General features: G+C 31.7%; 1 protein-coding gene across 1 annotated transcript in view; it reads left to right on the top strand.

The window, feature by feature from the left end:
- The first annotated feature begins 1,844 nt into the window (after nt 1–1,844).
- The window catches only part of mlt (tubulin folding cofactor E like protein mlt), a 37,857-nt gene continuing 19,103 nt past the window's right edge, over nt 1,845–20,598 (top strand). Inside the window, exons 1-2 of the mRNA XM_088195837.1 lie at nt 1,845–2,095; nt 20,214–20,533. Coding sequence (XP_088051963.1) covers nt 20,285–20,533 — 249 coding nt within the window. The 5' untranslated portion in view covers nt 1,845–2,095; nt 20,214–20,284. The remainder of the gene's footprint in view (nt 2,096–20,213; nt 20,534–20,598) is intronic.

The following is a 20,598-nucleotide window of genomic DNA, read 5'->3' on the forward strand; positions in this document are numbered from 1 at the left end:
GTTACAAATTAGTTTTATATGCTTTTTAATATACCTTTATATAAAAATTGCCAATAATTATATTTTACGGTAAGGAACATAAAAGGCATGATAATCTGATGTCAACATATCTCTTATTTGCTAAGCAGTGGCGTAGCTGGGGGGCGAACCGCTCCGGGCGGCACTCCCTTGGGGGCGGCATTTTCGCGATGCAAATACCGTTCGTATAATGTGGTTCTTGATTTGAATACGCTAATATATATATATTCACAAATAGCTAAGAGCTAAGTGGAATATGTTACAATAATGAATAACAGCTTAGCGAATGACTAGGCCGGTGGTAAAATTTGGTCAATTTCTTAGAAGTCGAAGTTCAAGTTCGAGTTGAGCAGATAATAAAATAATAAAATGCCAGATAGCCATGAAAATATTTCAGTAAACTTGAAAGCATTTTTTTAAATGCGTATAATATGTGAAGGGAATGTAGCGTAGCTGGGGGAGGGAAGGGTCAAAAGGGGCCGCCTGCCCTGAAAGTTTTGGCATATTAAAAACATGCATTAAGTTATAGATTTTTAGGAAGGTTAGGTTTTGTATTGGATGGATCGCCCCGGGTGGTACAAACCCTAGTTACGCAACTGTTGCTAAGAATATGGTATTTAGTGAGATTAAAGCTTGCTCTGTGTTTATTGTGATAGTACCATGGATCCCCAGACTCAAACATATGTCTTTGTACGTAAAATATATGCGTAAAAAAACACCATCCGATCTTGTCCGCTGCATACATCGTCACCTAATATTGTAATATCAAAATAAAATTAGGCTAAAAATATGATTTTTAAATTTTTGACAACCGAAAAACCGGTAATTAGAAATATAGTTACCAGTAATATTGTAATGTAATTTAGTCGTAATTACCAGTAATAACCGGTCTACCGAAAACTGGTAATGCATACCCTAGTTCTGACATTTTTATTGTAGCAAAGTTCATTTTTATATTTAGAAATATGTACTTTTAAATTTTTTGCTTAACAGTTGATTATCAAAACACGTCATATTTTTGCGCTGTGCTAGTATTGTATTTAGGGAAATGCCTTTTAATGAGTAAAATATTTTAATAGCAGTTAAACGTCCGCATACGAACGACGACATGAATGCCGCTAGGACGCGGGTGTCGGCTCCTAGTTTTGTCGCAAACATTTTTATTTAAATATTTTTTGAGAAAAAATATTGTAGTTCAAAATCACACTAAATATATAATTTATTCGAGTGTGATTCCATATGGCATTAGGGTTAGAAAAAAATATGAATTCAATATTTACCATTTTTGGTCTTGAAAAATATGCATCATGTATCACTAACCATAAAAAAATACTGCGGTACGAAAAGGTTCTAAATGTTCATCGATGAGTCATCCCTTATCTTCCGTGCTTGGAATTTCGGTTTTTCTGTTCATGTCACTATAATAGTCACCACAGAACAGTTATACATATTAAAAGTTCGTTTGTAATTGTAGCCCGGAAAAAATATATTTTGTGTACATAGCATATATACTTTTATTTTATATTGTAGATGTTTTCCAAATAAAAATATTTTTTTTCTGAAAATGGCTAATGGAAAAAGTTATTTGTATATTTAGGAGGGGGGTCACTTCTTATCCAGTTTTAGACTTAACCCCAGAATTTTATCTAGTGATGAAAATTAACATTTACAATTATCTGATATTATAAAAAAAATTCATTGCTACACTACTCCGTCCTAATGCTCCGGACACCGCTCAAAAGCCATGATAGCAACACCGTTCGATTTTGTTCACGCATGCGCACCGACCACTCTACGTTTGTAAACAAAGCTAGCTCGTTTCTGTCAGTAGGTGTTCGCGCTTCGAAGTGTCGCGCGCACGCTCTCCACTACGAACCATTATTTTTCAGCTTTTAGCTAACATTTTATTCCAATTGATAGTCGGGAAGATATATTCGCAGTGACATTGTGAATTTGCATTTCGGATCAATTGCGAAATTAGGTGGAAATAGTTGACAGCTGATTCCTGTCTAACCTGCTCGATCGGACAAAGGATTGATCTAACTCGGAAAACCGGTCTGACGCGTGTCTTTTAAAGGTGAGATTGACATTGTAATGCAAACGTGTTGATTAATAGAAACAAATGAAATGCACATGCAATCGAGTTGCATCACGAAAGATTTTCATCTGATTATTTTTGGCAAGGAATGAGTAAACATCTCGACGTTAAATAATGTTTTTCTTAGAAAAAACTCTTGAATGGATCCGCACGTCAAAATTTAAATTCGTGTCGCGAATAAATAAACTACTACGACATACTACGTTTCAAATTTGTTGAGTTGAACCTGTGTGTGTTTCATAACAAAGTTGACCTTGTTTAATGTGCGAGGATAAAAAAAATATACGCTTGGAATTTGGATATACGCAATAAGCACGCTGTTAAAATAAGCAGGATATTTTATTTTAAAGTCGTGGAAAAATTTCAATGTCATTTGTATTCAATTTTATATTGTTTCAATACTTGTAATTGTATTGTAAGAGAAAAGGAAAAATTGTTTTTCTTATTAGCGTTGAGGTGATACATTCTATTAAAATGATTTATAAATTATTGATTTTTCTTGCTAAGTGTATTTTTTGGTGAAAAACATACATATATAAAAAATAAGCTATTTAATCAATTATTTTTATTGTTTTGTTTATGTATATATTATACATATGCGTGGAATTTAAATATACGAAATAAGTACGCTAATAAAATAAGCAGATTATTGTAATTTTTTGACGTTTTAATATTTCAATATGAAGTATTTTTTTTATGTTTTTGATGACACGACATAAATATTTGTCTTGTAAATATCCTAGTGCAATTCAACATTAAACCTGAAAGTCCAAACATTTTATCTAACATAGTTATAAACTAAAGAATGAAAAAATAGTATTATTATACATTTATTTATATTTGTCTTATTTTCAAACACTGAAAAATTAACGAATTACTTATAAAAACTGATATTTTATTTCTTTTTATTGACATTGAGATATGTTTTTTGATATAATAAAATAAAATATATTTGCTGTTTTTAAAATATGTATATTTTAAAAATAGCAAATATATTTTATTTATATTTTAAAATATGTATATCGATAACAATAATGATGTTGATTATTTAAAATTATTTTTTCAAGAAACTATAAAGTTAAAAATAAGGGAAATGATAATAAGCTATAGATTTTTCATAGTTAAAAATATTACGCGTTTGTATTATAAATAGTTTGCTTGCATTATTCTAATACATATTTTAATATTTAAAATCATTTCTTTAACGCAATTTTTTTTATATAAATATTTTTTCGTAATTGTAACAAATAGTGTATATAAAAACATACTTAAAAATATAAATCTTTTTTAATAAAAAAATATAAGGTAAAAATACAAACCATCAATGATATAATTTTCTATTTGATTTGGAAACATATTTTAAAATCGAGATTTTAGCATTGTTACTAAAGTTATATCCATGTCCTTGAGTATAAATTGGCTAACTACATTTTTGGTAAAAAATATGTTAAATTATTATTACAATATAAAAAGTTTACTTTAATTATTTTGATACATATTTAAATTTAAAATGATTGGTGTTATTAATTAATATAAAAAGAAAATTAAATAATTTAATATCATTTTAATATATAAAATGTCATTAATTTGTATAAAAAGTTACAAATGTCATTATTTTGTAGAAACATATTTTTTGTGAATAAAATTTTGAGGTATAAAATGTTTAGTTAAAATACATATATATTTATCTTAGTAAAAAATATAGGTGTGTATGTTATATACATATGTATGTGAGTCTTTTTTGTCAGTTAAAAAATATTGTCAATAAAAATATAAGGGAAATAATTATTAGTTTAAGCTATATATATTTTCATAGCTAATAATATTACACGTTTAAGTAATCAATGAAATTCTATTAGATTTGGAAAAATAATTAAAAATCGATATTCTTAGTGTTACAAATGTCATTCAGTGTAAATTGGGTAAAAAAACATGTTGAATTATAGTTATAATATAAAAAGTTTGCTTTTATTATTCTGATAAATATTTTAATATTTAAATCGATTGGTGTTAATAATTTGTATAAAAAGTGTTTATTTAAATACGTATTTTTGTAAATGTAAAAGATAGCGTATATAAAAATATGAGGGATAAAATATTTTGTTAAAATTATAAATTTTTTTAATCAAAAATAGTAGGTGTGCAAATGATAAAAGATAGTATTTTCTCTTTGATTTGGAAACATCATTTAAAATCGAGATTCTTGCAGTATTACCAATGTCATATCTACGTCATTGAGTGTAAATATACTAATTATTCTTTTGGGCCAAAAAAATAAGAATGTTCCATTGCTTTTACTGTTCTGATATACATGTATGTGCTATTAGAACATATTTCTTAAGCGTCCTAACTATTTTTTGGCGAATCTGACTGTTGAAAACTTTGTCTGTTAAAATAATATAAGTTATAAAATAACTAGATAAATTTAAAACTTACTAATAATTCAATCATAGATGTTAAAAAATAGACAATTTTCTTAAGACTATAATTTTTTTAAGTATTTAGTGCGAAGCGAGTATTTTTCATTTTTCTCAAGGCAATTACTCATCCCTGCAATATAGTAATTACGCTTATACATCATTTATTAACACGATGGCCTACGATAAGCTTTATATTTACACTAAACTACATTTGTTACAAAGGAAAAAATGCCGTCAACATATGCAAATTCTTGGTAAATTTGTTGCGTTTTATAACTTTGCTTAGGTATTACAATCTGTAGATACTGTAATTTCATATTAATATGAGCTTGGAGAAAATCTGGAAATAACACACAAAATACCATTTAATTTGTAGGAAGCCTTGAGAAACCAAAAGCTTAGAAAGTGTAAATGAAAACTATGTATTCAATGCTGTTGAGAATTATTTGTAATAAAACAGTAAAGCAAACTTTTTCACATATGTAGACTTGTTATTCTTTATATTGTTTGCCAAATAAGAATACTTGCTCATAAACGGTACATCGAACTAAACCCACGCCATTCTCGAGTACTGTTCATATAAAATTTTAATAATTTAATGAACGAACACTAAAATCCCTTTGGGTGCACATGGACGTGCCAAAGTCTAGACACTGTTATTGTAATATTACACGTACAACTAATATATCGGTTATTAATGTATTGAATTACTAATCCATAATCTAATCTTTCGTTTTAACTTTACGATTGATCGTGACAATGTCGTGTTTTTCTGCATTTAAATAAGCATCTATTCTCTGCACGCCTTTGTCGCTCAGATGACAATCGAAGCACTAAAAAGTGCAATTTCCATAAACTCCATATCAATTTGCATTGTGTGTGCAATTAATGTGTGTCTCTTTGTTCTCTGCGAAATTCGGCTCGGTCTTGTTTCGCAACCCTACCAGTCTCACGATTCGCGATCGCTGATCTAGACTTTAGAGTTTGGCGTTTTAGAGTCACGGTCTATTGTGAAAAATCTCAGATGTGAACACTCGCCCGTGCTTGACCCTAAATAAAATACTATATCATTTTCGGGGTCTATATACTCCAACATATGTAGTTTGACCTCTGCATGGAAATCTGTGGTTGAGATAAATATATATTTTAATAATTGTTCGGATACGGATGAAAATTAATGTCCTTTTAATATAGTATTATATTCATACGCTTTCACTAAGTCGACAACATATACAATAAGTATGACAAAGGCGATGATGACAATTTTCATAAAATCATATAAAAAAATGATTAAAATATAACCTTTGCCATTTTAAACAACAAATACAAAACGTAACATTAACTTCACAAAATGCGACGCACACCTATTTTTGAGATAAGCCTTAAACGATAATAAAGGATGGGCCTTTCCAAAATGTTGTTTCATTCAGTGAACGAATTCTGCGAATTTCGGTTATAGTAGACACTGCTGATAAAGATTCTATTTACAAATGTTTTTCGAATGCATTGTCTCGCATTTCAAAATAAAATAAAGGATTTTGGAGCGGCACTAGTCACTCGGGTATATTGAGAGAGAAAAAACGACTGCATGTGTTATTCAGGTATACAAATTGTTTCATTCTCATATTTTTTTCAAATTCTATCCGATATTTTATAAATATTTAAGCAATTATCCCACATAATTGGTTGTGAATGTTGAATGTTCGAAAGTAGAGGGATCTAAAATAAACATTAAAAATTGTATTTAAAAATATTTATCAATATACATAATTTAGTTAACGAGGCATGTTTAAGTGCTTTAATGTGTTTTATTTATAAACTTGTCAAGAGTTAGTTAAATACCACCCTTTTTTTCTTTTTTTGGTAAAGAAAAAGCTCTAAAACATTATGTGTCTTTCTCAGCCGCCCTACGTACTACGTTCTCCATTAGGATCACATTCTTCCATGTTAGTCAAAAATTTGTCAAGATGCATAAAGGTTTCATTCATATTTTTGATTGTCAAAGTCTTTCAGATTTGAGTAGCTTCTTCTTCTTCACTTTCGTTATTTAATTTAATTCTTTACTAGAATTATAGTATTATTTAGATTTTCTTTGATATATTTTAGAGGTTTGTTATCACTTTTTTTAGAGGTTTGTTTGGCAACACTTTTCCAGCGACAGTTTACAGCTGATTTGTGCTCAGTTTGGTTTGCCATTTTACCATGAATAGACTTACGCCTGATAAACGTTTGAAAAGTGTGCAAATTTATTTCGAGAATCGTGGTTCAGTTCGCAAAACTTATTGTGCGCTACGACCATTTTACAGTCACCATAAACGTCCAACCGAGCAAGTAATTCGAATAACCATGGATCGTTTTTCGCACCACGCATACTTTAATTGATAATACGCATCCGCAGAGACGTCGTACACAAGCGTAGTATTGAGGAGCACATTGTGCATAGAAATTGAAGCTGTGTTCATCCACTTTATGGATGATTTTGCGGAAAGATCTTGGTTTACGAGCTTACGTGTAGTATATGTATGTACATGGAATACCTGTCAAGTCATGTTCTAATGACCTTCATCTCATCCTATATTTCAATTTTAAAGTTACTGAACTTTATTTTTATGTGGCATTTGCTTGAAATATATATAAAAATCTTTGCTTCCCTTGAAGCTATACTTTATTCAACCCGATATGTGTATGCGCTGTATAGCTACACTAAATAATAAATGTGTACGTATGCATATCCTTGCCTGTCTGGGTTTTTAATGTTAGAGGGCACGTCCTTGCGGTTTCTTGACATTTGCTTTGATCGGCTTTGTTTGCCCACCAAAAGCATAACGACAAATTATTGACTCAAAAACAGTGTCGAGATCATTGTACACCATCGTTTCTGTTTCGTCACGATTGAACGTGATTTATGTCTAGCGTAATAAGCCGATCACGAGTGAATGGTGCGAGTCGTGCGAATAATGCAATATCGCCACGTACTGTTTGTGCATATCGTTGCTTAAATATTCTCGGATAACGAAGCCTGGTCACCCTGGTGCTTTAGTATGAGATGCTCTGTCGAGCGCTCGCCTTTTTTCATGCCTCGTCGGGTGACCATAAATTTCTGGGTTCGCTCGTCCGATGAACCCTCCAGACGACCTGGCTCTCCCTGGCACTCTGAATTAATTGAGATCGAAGCAATTTTCGTGACTGTTCTCCGTAGATTAGACCAATGTTTAGGTGTGCGGGTATTCTCGTATTTAATAAATAGCTCTTATGAAGTTCATCACGCAGATGAGAGAGTATCGTTTCGGAAACAGGTCGAGGACGTATTCATCATTGGCCCATTTGGTTATTGTGAATCATCGCACAGGTTGCTCAAGACGTAATTTTAGGAGTTTAAGTTTTAAAAATACTTTTAGTTTATTTTATTTCTTAGTTGCTTTCATATAATTTTAATTGGTTTGAACTTTTTCTAAGGCTTCACTTCGCGAAAAGTATGCATCATGCACTTTTCCATTGTCTAGCTTAGCTTAGCTAAAGTGCAAGTACTCGTGTGCATACATTTTCATACACATTTATAATATCAAATATATATATATATATAAAAAAAGGAAATCAATACATATTTTATTAATGTCATTGTTCATAGATGTTTGATTTTATTAAATACGACAATATTTAAGCAGTTCATATATTTAGGAATTGATTAATTCTTTTTAACTAAAATCATATGTAATTAAAATTTAAAAAAATTACAAATGTAATTATATTTTACTTTAAGATTTTCATCATAAAATGTTGATTCAATAATCATTTTATTCAGAGAAAAACGTAGCGTAGCGTAGCTACGCTAAGATTATAAAGACAGGCGTTTTAGCTAAGCAAACACCTAAATCCCAAGAGTTCAACCCCATCTTCGAGCGGCTTGCAAACACGCACATATGTTCATTATTACACAAACTGTACAACCAATATATTATATTATTTGTTTGTAAGATCAACGCCCTTCGTACGAGTTTTGATCCAGCATGCCGATTTTTAGGCGCGGTTAACCATTTTCTAACTTCTAATTAGCATACTTATATAAATAAGGGAATCTTCTTTGTTCGTTAGCATTCCGATAAATACCAATTTTCATCGAGTGCCCGCGAATATATAGCAATATTACTACCGTTAGATACAGCATAAATCGAAAACATATTAACTTACGCATCTGTTTTAGTAAAAGACAATTAATTATAAGTATTGTTATAAATTCGCGGCTACTCGATGAAAATCGATATTTATCGGTCAGATGACTTACTGTGTGGTTTAAAATTATTTGACGGAATGCTGACGTACAAAGTAGATTTTCGTATTTATATACTTATGCTAATTAGTAGTTACAGCATCACGAAAAGGGGTAATCGCGTCGTCTTACAATCTAAAAATAAGTATGCTGGATCAAAACTTGTACGAAGGGCGATGATCTTACAAACAAGGAATATAATATTTAACAGTATAGAAGAGAAATATTATATGTATGGGATATTGATCTTCACGTAAAAATGTGAGCCGCACTAGAATTAGTAGATATTATGATTTTAAGGTCGAAGAACTATTGTAATGGTCACGGCAGCAGCTTCATAAAAATTTAATTTCCTGTATACTCTTCTATTAACTATAGAAAAAAACTCATTGCAAATGCTTATGTTGAATGCCAAAAATATATGAAAGAGTTTATTTTATGGTTTTGAAAATAATATGGTTCATCAACCTTTTCAATCGTGTATAAGAGAAGTAGTAATAAATTTCATATTTCGTCCTCTGTTGCAGATTACAATCGTTGTTGAGAACTACCCAATAAATCATGTCAAATCCTTTGTCTCGGTTCTAATAGTTTTCCACCCCTTTCCGATGCACTCTTGGTATTCTATTCAGTCTGGCTCTGGCACCCTGGATGGTGTACTATGCGTTTTTTTGCAATAGTCTGGCATTGAACGCCCGAAATAGTTTGACCTCGAATACAAACAAAAGTGACATACACATACTAACATTTACAATAAAAAAACATAAACATAAGTGTTTGATACAAGTCGCGCGGTCATTCCAAACGACGCGGAGCAAGTTACCATTTTGGATTTTCCGCCTCTCGTTCAACATCAAAGTCCCAAGGCCTCAAACTGCGCATCGCGGAAACTTTTCGGACTTTTTTTCTGCGGATCAAAATCCCGACGCAAATCGAGCCGCAGTTGTATTCTATTTCTGATCCCGCATAACCTTTAAATGTTTGCCAATCACTTCTGGTTTGATTGAGTTGCGTAATTTAACCGGACTATTTTCAAGCGGCGCTTCAAACGAAAATACTTTCTCGCGTAATTATCGCATATTACGCGAAAAGCTCGGGACCGTTTTAATAAATGTGTCAAGTTGCACAACGCTTTACCGAAATGGGTCCCAGTGAGTAGGTCAGCTATGTGCTAGAATATCTAGAAATAGTCGGTGTGAATCGAGTGCGTTTCCTCTCTTTTCGATTGGACGCAGTGGGTCAATCTGCTAGTTAATACTATATCATTTGCTGTGAAGTCTGAACGATGACTGTGGGGTATCAAACTATCGACGGTGTGAACTTAGAAGACATATGGGTCAAAGTAATCGTTAAACGATTGAGTAACCAATTTTCATTCTAATATTCTAAACACGGCGGACGAAGGCTAAAATTTAATCTAATATACATTTTGATTTGGAATTGTTGCTGTAATAAACTTGCTTATTTATTGATAAGTCACATTTTGCATTATCTTTGTTAGTATACTATACTATACTATAATATTCCTGCATGACTAATTGGCATTGTATAATGAAAAGAAATTGTTAAATTATATAGCATATGACTTCAAAGATTGCCTTTTTATAAAGGAAAGCTTTGTTTCTGCAAATGCATTGTCATTGTCTGGTTCTTTGTTACTTTCTGTCTTATTAACTCCGTTATGGGTGATGTTTTCTTGTGTTGTTTTATCTGGGCGTTAAAAGACTATTATTATTTTTGTATTATATTCTTAACGGATGTAGTTCATTTGAGATAGTAAATGTGTTACTATAATATATATTTTAAACTTAATATTAATCGATAAGATTAAGATATAGATAAATGTTATGTACACAGATAATGTAATGTTATGATTCATATTTTAGTTTGTGCTTGAACTTTACCGATTCAGGTTAATATATTTTTTCGCCTATTACATTTTTATTGTCTCCGATAAATTATGGTTAAATATATAATAGTTAGTTAATAATAAATGTATAACATTTTTATATGTATGTATTCTTTTTAATATTATTTGGTTAGTATGTATTTAGTTAAAAACATATAATATCTAATAGGGACATTAAAAATATTTAATTTTAAGTATATATAATAGCTGTAATCAGGGCCGCCGAAAGCCAACCCTGGCCCTGGAAAAATATAAAAGCATAGTCTAAATCTCTTTGATCCCGTTGACTTTTTACTTAAATCTGGTATAACGTGTGACGTAAGAGGAAACCGGCTGATTCGTTGTCTTAGAATTCAGTTTCAGTTTATTCCAAGTCGGAAGCTCTTGGTAAAAGTGAGTAGTTAGTACCCCGTTTAATCAGTTATAATTCGGGTATGAAACAGATCAATGTTATTGCCTGCTAAATATCTATTTAAAATTTATTTGATGTAATGGCAGTCTTTTAATGTTTATGTACCTGTAAACGCATTTCGCCGACCCTTAGATTTTGTTTTGGTACCAAATTTCTTTGTATTGGTACTGACAGTATTCATTGTTGAGGTCTTTTTGTAAAGTGCTTTCTACAATTAATTCCTAATACGCTCAAATATGCGATCATCAAGCTCACCTGCACTACACTCTCTGGAAGTTAGCCAAGATTGGCCAAGGACGGAGAATATAGTGGGTTACTTCGGTCGAGTTCGGTTCTGCCCGCTCTAAAATCTCTTGGAAGTTGTCCGAGGTTACTGAGAACGAGAGGTAAAGTGGGGGTAATTCAGTCGGCAAAAGGACCGGAGTCAAAGGGACCGAAGTCGGATCTGCTCTTTCGAGCGCGTGCGGTGAGATACTTCCCCTTTCGCTCTCTCGCGTGTTATGTGACGAGAGTGAGAGAGATAATGATATGGTGTTTCGCAAATTGAGATAGAACGAGTAAATCGGTTCAATTTCAGTATGCGCGTAGGCGTCCTATAGTTAACACGCACGTCGAGCGCTGCATCGTGGTCACGTGGTCAAGTTATAAAACCACATGCTTATCGGGGACTTCAACAGACTCTTACTGACATATTTGAATATTTTAGGGCACCAAAAGGGATTAATTATATTTTTGATAGTATGTTCTTCTAACAGATATCGTTATTATATTTTTTTTCATATAAAATTAAATAATTAAAAAAGAATTAGTGGTACTTGACTTTGTTAAAAAAAATCGTTTCGAATATCCTTATGTATTTTCCTAGATCGGTTTATATAAATGTCACACCATAACGAATTCTTATTTAGAATCGATAGCGACAAATTCTGGGATAGTCACAGATGTGGTGTTCGTATTCTGAAGTATCATTTTTATTCGTTATGGCTTTTTGCAAAAGCCGAAAAGATTTTGCGTAAATTGAATATTTACGACCGAAAAGTTTTCACTGATGTTGTATTGGTGAGTGCCCACACAAACTTTTATAATTATCAGCAGCGTAATTTTAATAATAGTACAATTTAAAAATTGCGATTCTTTGGCACATTTTTCGATCGCGCGCAAATATACCAGCTGTACGTGACAGAAGCCGCCGTCCATACGTCATTCACGGCCGCCGTCCGGACGGCATATGAAATTTGCGGCAGTGTGGTCGCTTACTCGAAGTCGTAGGTCTCGGCCGACTTCAGTTGTAACTTCGGTTCGGACAACTTCCAGATAGTGTAGTGCAGGCATTAGAAAATCGTAAATAAACGAACGATTAATTTTATATGTTTTTAGAAAGTCCTTACAACTTCAACAAAAAACATAAAAACTGACAAATTCGCTATTTGATAATCTATTTACATATTTTATTGTATCATATTAATTATTGATTTCTAGCTCCTTATGCGAGCATTCTATTTACAATAATGATTTATAGTCAGACACAGAGCTAGTGATATGACAGTATTTTAGTTAAAGTGTGCGAATTGTGGTTGGATGTTATATATTCTTTTATTGTAAAATTGTCTAATTAAATACATTATCGACAATAATGTATTATATGGAATGTAATGTCGAAATAGCATAGTCCGTCAAATCTAGACTGGCAACCCAGAGAACGCAGTAGCAGACGCTATTTAATTTATAAAAAATGCACTATTATTATAAATCGGTCCCAACTGCAAAGTGACATCTAATAATTTATAATTATTTATATAGTTGTCACCGATTCTCAGACTGAAAATTCATGTGCTTAATACTTACTACTTATAACTCATTTGGCTTAAGTCAGTTAGTTTGCAGTGGAGAATTAAAAATAGATTAATAATCAAAAGTTCGATCTGTTTGCCGGAGATATTTGGGCACCGACCGTATCTTTTGTATTTGGCACCGACCTTTTTGTCGACGTTTTTTGCAAATTCTTTTAAACCGATTAATGTCCGCTTAGATACGCAATCGTTTGTATAATATAATGCCGATGACTAAAAAAGCGTCATTCTTAGAAAGTCTAAGAGAATTAATTGTATAATGTAAGTTTTTGGAAAATTTATTAATTTCGTCACAACGATTACGAGTGGTATTAACAATGTATTAATTATGAGTAACGTAAAAAGCACTTGTTTAGTCAAGCTTTAATATAACTATTATTTAAATTTTATAAAACACTGTCCGAAAGATTTTTATTGAAACATATTTTATATGTTATAAGGTTTTATTAAAAAAAAAAACAATTCCGATCACTTTTGCTGATTGAACTGCATCGCTAGCCGCACGTACATTGACAGAATCACACGTTAACCGGTGGATTTAATCATCACGCAAAGATGATTTAGTATTGTACTATAAATGTATGTATAGTAGCGTCGATAAATCAACGGCGATTCGTCCATGTCAGTCGCTATGCGGGCATTCTGAAAGTGAAAGCGAAAATCGTCCAATTCAACGACGCCGTTATATTATTGTGTTGTATAAATAAAATAGTTGTGCAGTTGCATTAGCTTTGAGTATAATGGCCGACATTATTACAGCCGCTGGCCGCCCGAGCGAGAATCTGATGTAATTCTGGATTGAGATAAATCTGACTTTAGGGAAAATTAGACGTTTTTCCGCGACTTAATATATCTGAACACCAATCGTTATGGCAGCGCAGGTGCTGCCTAAATGCGTGAGTTAGATAATGTCCGAAAGTGAAATTTTTCGTTTCGGTAGTTTGAGTGTATAAAAAATGTACCGTTAAATTATTGTGTAAAATTGTGTGACTTTAGCTGAAGTTTTGACCGATATAGTTTATCTAGAACGCAGTGTAAATAATTGTTATCGACTTTGTAAACGATGCTCAGCCGAGTGATAAGGTTTTAATTATAGTTCATTAAACCGATTTTTGATTCGGTATTATTAGTTAAAAAAACATATTGCGTGTTTATGGATACATTTCAAAATTTTAATCGTTTTTAGTCAAAATTTTAATGATGATTATTCTTCTAAGTAATTTCGACAGTCATTGCAAATATATCATAACAAAAGTATTACATGGCATTAAAACTCAATATTTTAAACTGGAAACATGCATTTAAACTTTTTTATATTTAATTAATACTAGCTTTCTTTTTTAGTACATAATAATCGATAATAATTACTTTAATGTAAGACGTAGCTGTGGTTTGATGTTACTTTCGCTGACGAAATTTATTAGGTTTGATCTTTGGTTTTGAATCAGTCTGACGAGACGTTTAAAAATCCGTAAGAATATGGATATTGTATAGAACTGGTTAAATTGTTCATAATTATCACTTCATAAACCGACCACGTTTAAAAATAAAACAATGCGTAAACGCCAACCCTTATTCTAACGCTAACCTTATTCGTAGAAGTACTTCCATGGACCCCTACCCCTAAAAGTATTTCCATTTTCTCGCCATCATCTCCCTTACCATGGCTCTACAGCTTATCAGCTGTAGAGCCATGGTAAGGGAGCCATGACACTGATGACTTTAAATTATTCGATGACCAAAATGTTAAATGCATATTTTTTATGAAAAAAAAAAATTTCGTACATACTTTTTTTGATTATATTTTTATGTTTTGTAATTTATTTTGTTCATACCTATTAAGAATAAACATCTCGTTTAATGACCTTGTCGTATGAATCATAGGTTTACCATATAACTTAAAAGTACTGTAGAATAATTATTTTTCTATATTTATGTACATATATTTATGTATTTTATATTTTATTTATTATTTACTCAACTTCAGGCACATCTAGAATTTAAAACATGCAATACTTATAAAGGCCAAGTATAGTCACTTTTAAAATAACTTCCGCAGCTTAGAATTGAGAACTTTGTGTCACATTTTCTACTATATAAATATTAATTAAAGGTATTTTGCTCGGTTGCTCGGTTTTATCTTAATAAATGCATGCTACTTCAGGAGTACTGCGCACTCTTTATGATGCTCTAGTCCGCAGCATACTAGAAACTAGCTCTATTAACCGGATTCTAGGCGTAATGAGTCAATGTAATGAATTGAAGCTGGAAAATGTACAGCGTAAATTCCGTCAATATTTATACTTGAAGGAATACGGGTATTATCCGTTTTTGTTTCCCAGTGCTTTTATTTTGGGAACGCTGGGATACACTCTTTTGTTTCTTTGTCAACTCGCAGAAGTGTTTATATAATTAAACACGTCTGGAAATTGCTCAAAGGCATCGTAGACAATCCTTCGGTGCTCGAGCAGCTCCTAATATGGGCTCCGGAAGGTGATTATAATTCTCGATTGCGTCCACTGTTCTTGCCTGTAAAGTCTAGAACTGGAGCACTTGCCAACTCTTCTCTGGCAAAGGCCGTTCGTCTGCTCAATACTGTGCATAAAGATATTGACATTTTCTCGTGCACATATGGGGTTTTGGTTTAATTCGTGTGTCTGTTCTTTTATTTTGTTTTATTGTTTTTATTTATATAAATTTTAAAATTGTAATATATTTTATACTTTTGGCAATCGTGACGCATTAGGTTAATATGTCAGATCAATATGGTCATAATTTTAATAAATAAATAAAATAAATACTTTGGGTGTTGATACATAACTTTTTTGTTAAATCTGTATTAGTAGACATCTTGACTACATATTCCGATATTTATAAGAAATTGAGCTCCAAAATTTACAATGGCAGAATTTTTACCAAGTAAACAATTTATACAAAATTACATATTATATGAATTTATTAAAAAAAAATCTAAAAATTATTTAAAAATGATTCAGTACATATTATATATAGTCACTGCAAATCCCACTAAAAACGTCGCAGTAATTTGTTGTCGATAAATTAATAAAAAATAAAATGGATAACAATTTTCTAAGCTGGAAAAATACGGCAATCTTAGATTCTAAATTTTCGTGGAAATCTCGTGTAGATACTGAACTAATTCTAAAAACGAAAACAACCAAAAGTAGATTGATATAAAAAATAAATAAAAGACCTGCAATCTCGTACGCTTTCCCAGTTTGAAGATACATAATTAATACTCTTAAGTTCCTAATAAAACTTCAGTCACAAAAAAATATTTCGTTATGAATCGCATCAAATGCTCCATGGTTAGTCCGCAATTCGATGTTACACTGTAATTTAAAAATAGGTACTCTAACTGAACTCGTCGATAAATTAAACACCTCGAGAGGATTAAACTCATAAAAATAAATTATTTTTTAGTTTCATTATAAAAACGATATTAATTTCGGGATTACCTAATATATACCTTAAGTTACGAAACCTTTCCATTGTGCGATACGCATCGAAAAGTCAATTAGTTTTCCATTTTTATTGACAATGAATTATGTTGCTGTTATAGTAACATAAACATTTATAATATATGCGCATATGATAAAGCTGATACAAATTGGAAAGTGTTGATTTTTCTTTTAGTTTTTTTTATTATTATAGTACTGACGCATATCATTATAATGAACATGTTAATACATTTAGGTGTACGTTCATTGTTAATGCTGGTAAGGGTAATTTAGGTCGACTTTGACGCGCACAACAAGGCTGCTTCGCGACCTTAGGGATGTATCTACAATATAATGTATGCATACATCACAGTGTTTCTATAATATATAATTAAATCTATTTTATTCGACTCATTGTGAAATTGTGCATCGCAATCTATTTCGGTAGCCCTTATCTCATTCACGCACCATATCACAATTAAGGGTCGTATGCGTCTGTTGCTGATCGATTTTCACACCCCCTGCTTTCCAAATATGCCTTTGATCGTTTGCCGAATTTAAATATTTAAATAATTTAGTGTATGAAATGATAAATGTAAAGTCTCTAGTAATTGTATTTAAAGTTTTCTCTGTATTCTCAACTCGAGGGTAGGTGAAGTTTTTAGTTTTTCGCAACGGAAACGTGTCATGGTCACACAGAGTCCGCACGTGTGGCTTTTAGCAAGGGAGTAATCCCCTTGTTGCATTCTATTATGTAACGTATCGACCGAATCTAATGTTAAATAATTTATTTGCGGCATGCGAGTGACAGTGGAACGTACTTATCTATTATATTTTAATAATTGTGTGGAAATCTAGGTAGAATTTAAAGCGAACGTGTATTGTAACGTGTTTCATAATATTGACTATTAAATTTCGATCTGGTGTGTCACTTTATTTGCATCAGTTTGTATTCTAATATATTTTAGCATGAGATAAATATTTTCCAAAGTTATGATTTATTTAATATATATCTAAAGGTCGAGGATGACCAGTTGAATGTCATATTTGATGCCGACCCACGATAAAAAGCCATGGAGCTTACTTTAATCAATAATCTGGGTGCGGTATTTGCATCCCATTGGGATGGTTTTTATGTACGACGTTTAGTTGCTTACTCAAATGGATCGTATTTCAACGTACATTTTCTAAAATGCAAGATAAAAATACGAATACTTTTTCACTACTTGGTGATTGAAGATGAAAAATGTATGGCGTATGTTTTACAACAATGAGATGGAAAAAATATTCTCATCCAATTCAAAGTAATGCTCTGTATTTAATGTAATATTTATGAGATGTATAAATGAAACTCTTATAAATATTGTTCTTGAAATAAACAAATCTAAATAAGTGTTCCTTATCAAGACAACACCGACAAAGAATAAAGTAATTTGTTTAAAATGTTATCAAGCATTTGTTATATTCTCCAGACATCTAGGGGGAATAACTCTGACTATTTCTATGTTATCATTATAAAAGTTACTTAATAAAAAATAAGATTTAGTTTAATTCATTTGGGTCTATAATTTAATTAGGAAAAATATTATTTTTTCACCTAATTTTACATACAGTTTTAAAACAGATCTACTTATTACTTTATTGTATAAATAAAAGTTTTTATTTATAAAAAAAATGTTTATGGAAACCTCTATGCGAATTAGTAATTTATTATAAGTTTTTTTTTAAGTTACATGACTTTATAATTATTTTATCAACTTTGATTCATTTTTTACACGTTTTTAAATTTATAGTACATAATTATAATTGTTACCTTTCGTTTTCCGTTAATACTGTTAAAAAATACGGGTATTGTAAAATTAGGAATGTATAATTGCGTCAATTCTGGGAAAGGTGTATTTTTTTCGTCATCCTAGCAAGTGCATAATGGCGAACCTCCAACTCAACACGTGCGCGCGACCTTTTTTTTGTTCTATTCATAGAAAGTAATATCGATAACATTAAAAAATTAGAAACTTGTAAATAAAACACTTTTATAACATATTAACAAAATTATTTTGACGTAATTTTACCTTTATTTTTAATAAATTCTTGTATTCTGCCTGGCATCGATAAATACAGTTTTCAATTATTTGAGAATATATCTCTTCTTCTCACTTTTCCATGATATGTTTTTTCAGCTCGGCTAAATTTTTTGATTATTGTTTTATGATAGGTCGGGGCTGTTTTCTGGCCATGTTAATGATGTGGTTCCCATTAACTCTTTAAATTGTGTAATCTATAGATAAAGAATTAATTTAATGAAAAATCTATAATTGGGCTCATTGATGGTTTTGCGCAGAATCCTCTTAAAAAAGGGGTTCAGCAGTATGTTGTGAAAGTTCTCCAAGGGTTGGAATAAAGTCGTTTTATACAAACAATTTATATATTTTTGCATTTTGTGCCCTGGACGAAATTCACAGAGTCCAATCAATAAGCTGTCAAGCACCCCCAGAGCATCATATAGGGTGAGTGCTCGATGAATCGATTAATGCATAAGGGATGAAATATTTCGCTTTTTCTACGACGCACAGTCGCTTATCATCTGCTTTAAGTAGATTAAATTTGGATTCGTCAGAGAAAGTCACTCTTCTCCAATCTAAGACGGTCCAATGGCGATGAGCTTTTGCCCATTCTAGGCGATTTTTGTGTTTTGTGAGTGTTTTTTTGCTGGGTTTCGCGCTTTAAATCCAGCTTTCACTGTTTATCTCAAAATATTCGTTTTGTCGTTTTAAAATTAAATTTCATTTTATATAATTTAATTATATTTTCACTAGTAGAAATATATGTGTAAATATCTATTGATATTCGGATATGATTTCACCGAAATAGTCTTAGTAGTTATACATACATTTATACTAGTGAAAATATAACTTCAACAGAGCATTTATTTATGCTCGATATTTTGAGCATAACACAAAAAAACGAGAAACATATACTGAAGAACTTATTGTTTTTTTGCGATAATTAGGACTTTGTATTAAATGCAACTAATAATAAAAAAATATAAAAAAACGTTTGCCAATAACGTCTATAATAATATGCTATTTTACCAACAAAGATAAAATAACTTGATAGGTATATTGTACAATAATTACATGTGTATTATTTTCAGTATTAATATTTTACTTTGGTAATAATTAGGATCTTGTCTGTAATTGGATTATTGATTTTTTTATATAGAAAATTTGAAAACACTGATATATAAACAGCTACAGAAAAAATCTTAGTATTTTTAATTGTACATCAAAATTTATGTTTTCCTACTTGTTATAAAGGTTCAGATCTATTGTTTCGAAATACACCTTTTTCATATTTTTGTACTTTTACTATTTAAGTAAAAGCTGATCATACATAATATATTTTGTTGAACGTTGATTACATTTTGGAGAAAAATAAATAAACCTGTGTATACTGTGAATTATGTCAATCATGAAACGGAGCGATCGAACCCCCATTAATTTTTTTACCAAGTTAATTTCGCATTTATGGCAAAATCAACCTTGCCGTTGTGCAATCAGCGCACGCTCCAAATCTCACAACAAATCAAGCATCTTTCACGATTCTCACTCTTGCATCGTTTGCTTTGTGTAAAATTACGCAATGAAAATGTCTATTTTAACGCTCGAGCTGATAAAATCAGTCGCTTTGGCATTGCGATATTGAACTTGTACAATCGTTTCTTTCTTATCTAACGCTATAAGTGTGTCATTTCGTGATAGGTTATTTTTGTTTACAGTGAGCCTCGATTCAATCCGGCACCACGGACAACGAAGTTAGTCGGCCGTTTCCGAGACATCATCTGCTAAGATGCCGTCTCTTGTGGAGGCTCTAGAGAAGAAGTACGGATGGCACACCGGCGGGGGTCGCCATCCTTGCGACGACCTACCCGTAGCCATTTTTGTGCCAAAAAGATCGCCAAGACTCAGCGTGCCAACTCTGCTGGTGTTGAACGACTGCGATATCGAGACGGCCGGGGACGACGAGCAGCTAGACGACAAGTGCAGCAACGTAGAAGAGTTGGACTTGGCCAAGAATAAGTTGACCAAGTGGGCAGAGGTAGTGCATTGTTTCATTGCCAATTTCCTTGATCGCAACCGGTTTTAATCTAAATCATCTTTACA

This window comes from Plectrocnemia conspersa, unplaced genomic scaffold (assembly GCF_051122295.1).
Source record: "Plectrocnemia conspersa isolate PC_06_02 unplaced genomic scaffold, ASM5112229v1 ptg000010l, whole genome shotgun sequence".
NCBI classification, from domain to species: Eukaryota; Metazoa; Arthropoda; class Insecta; order Trichoptera; family Polycentropodidae; genus Plectrocnemia; species Plectrocnemia conspersa.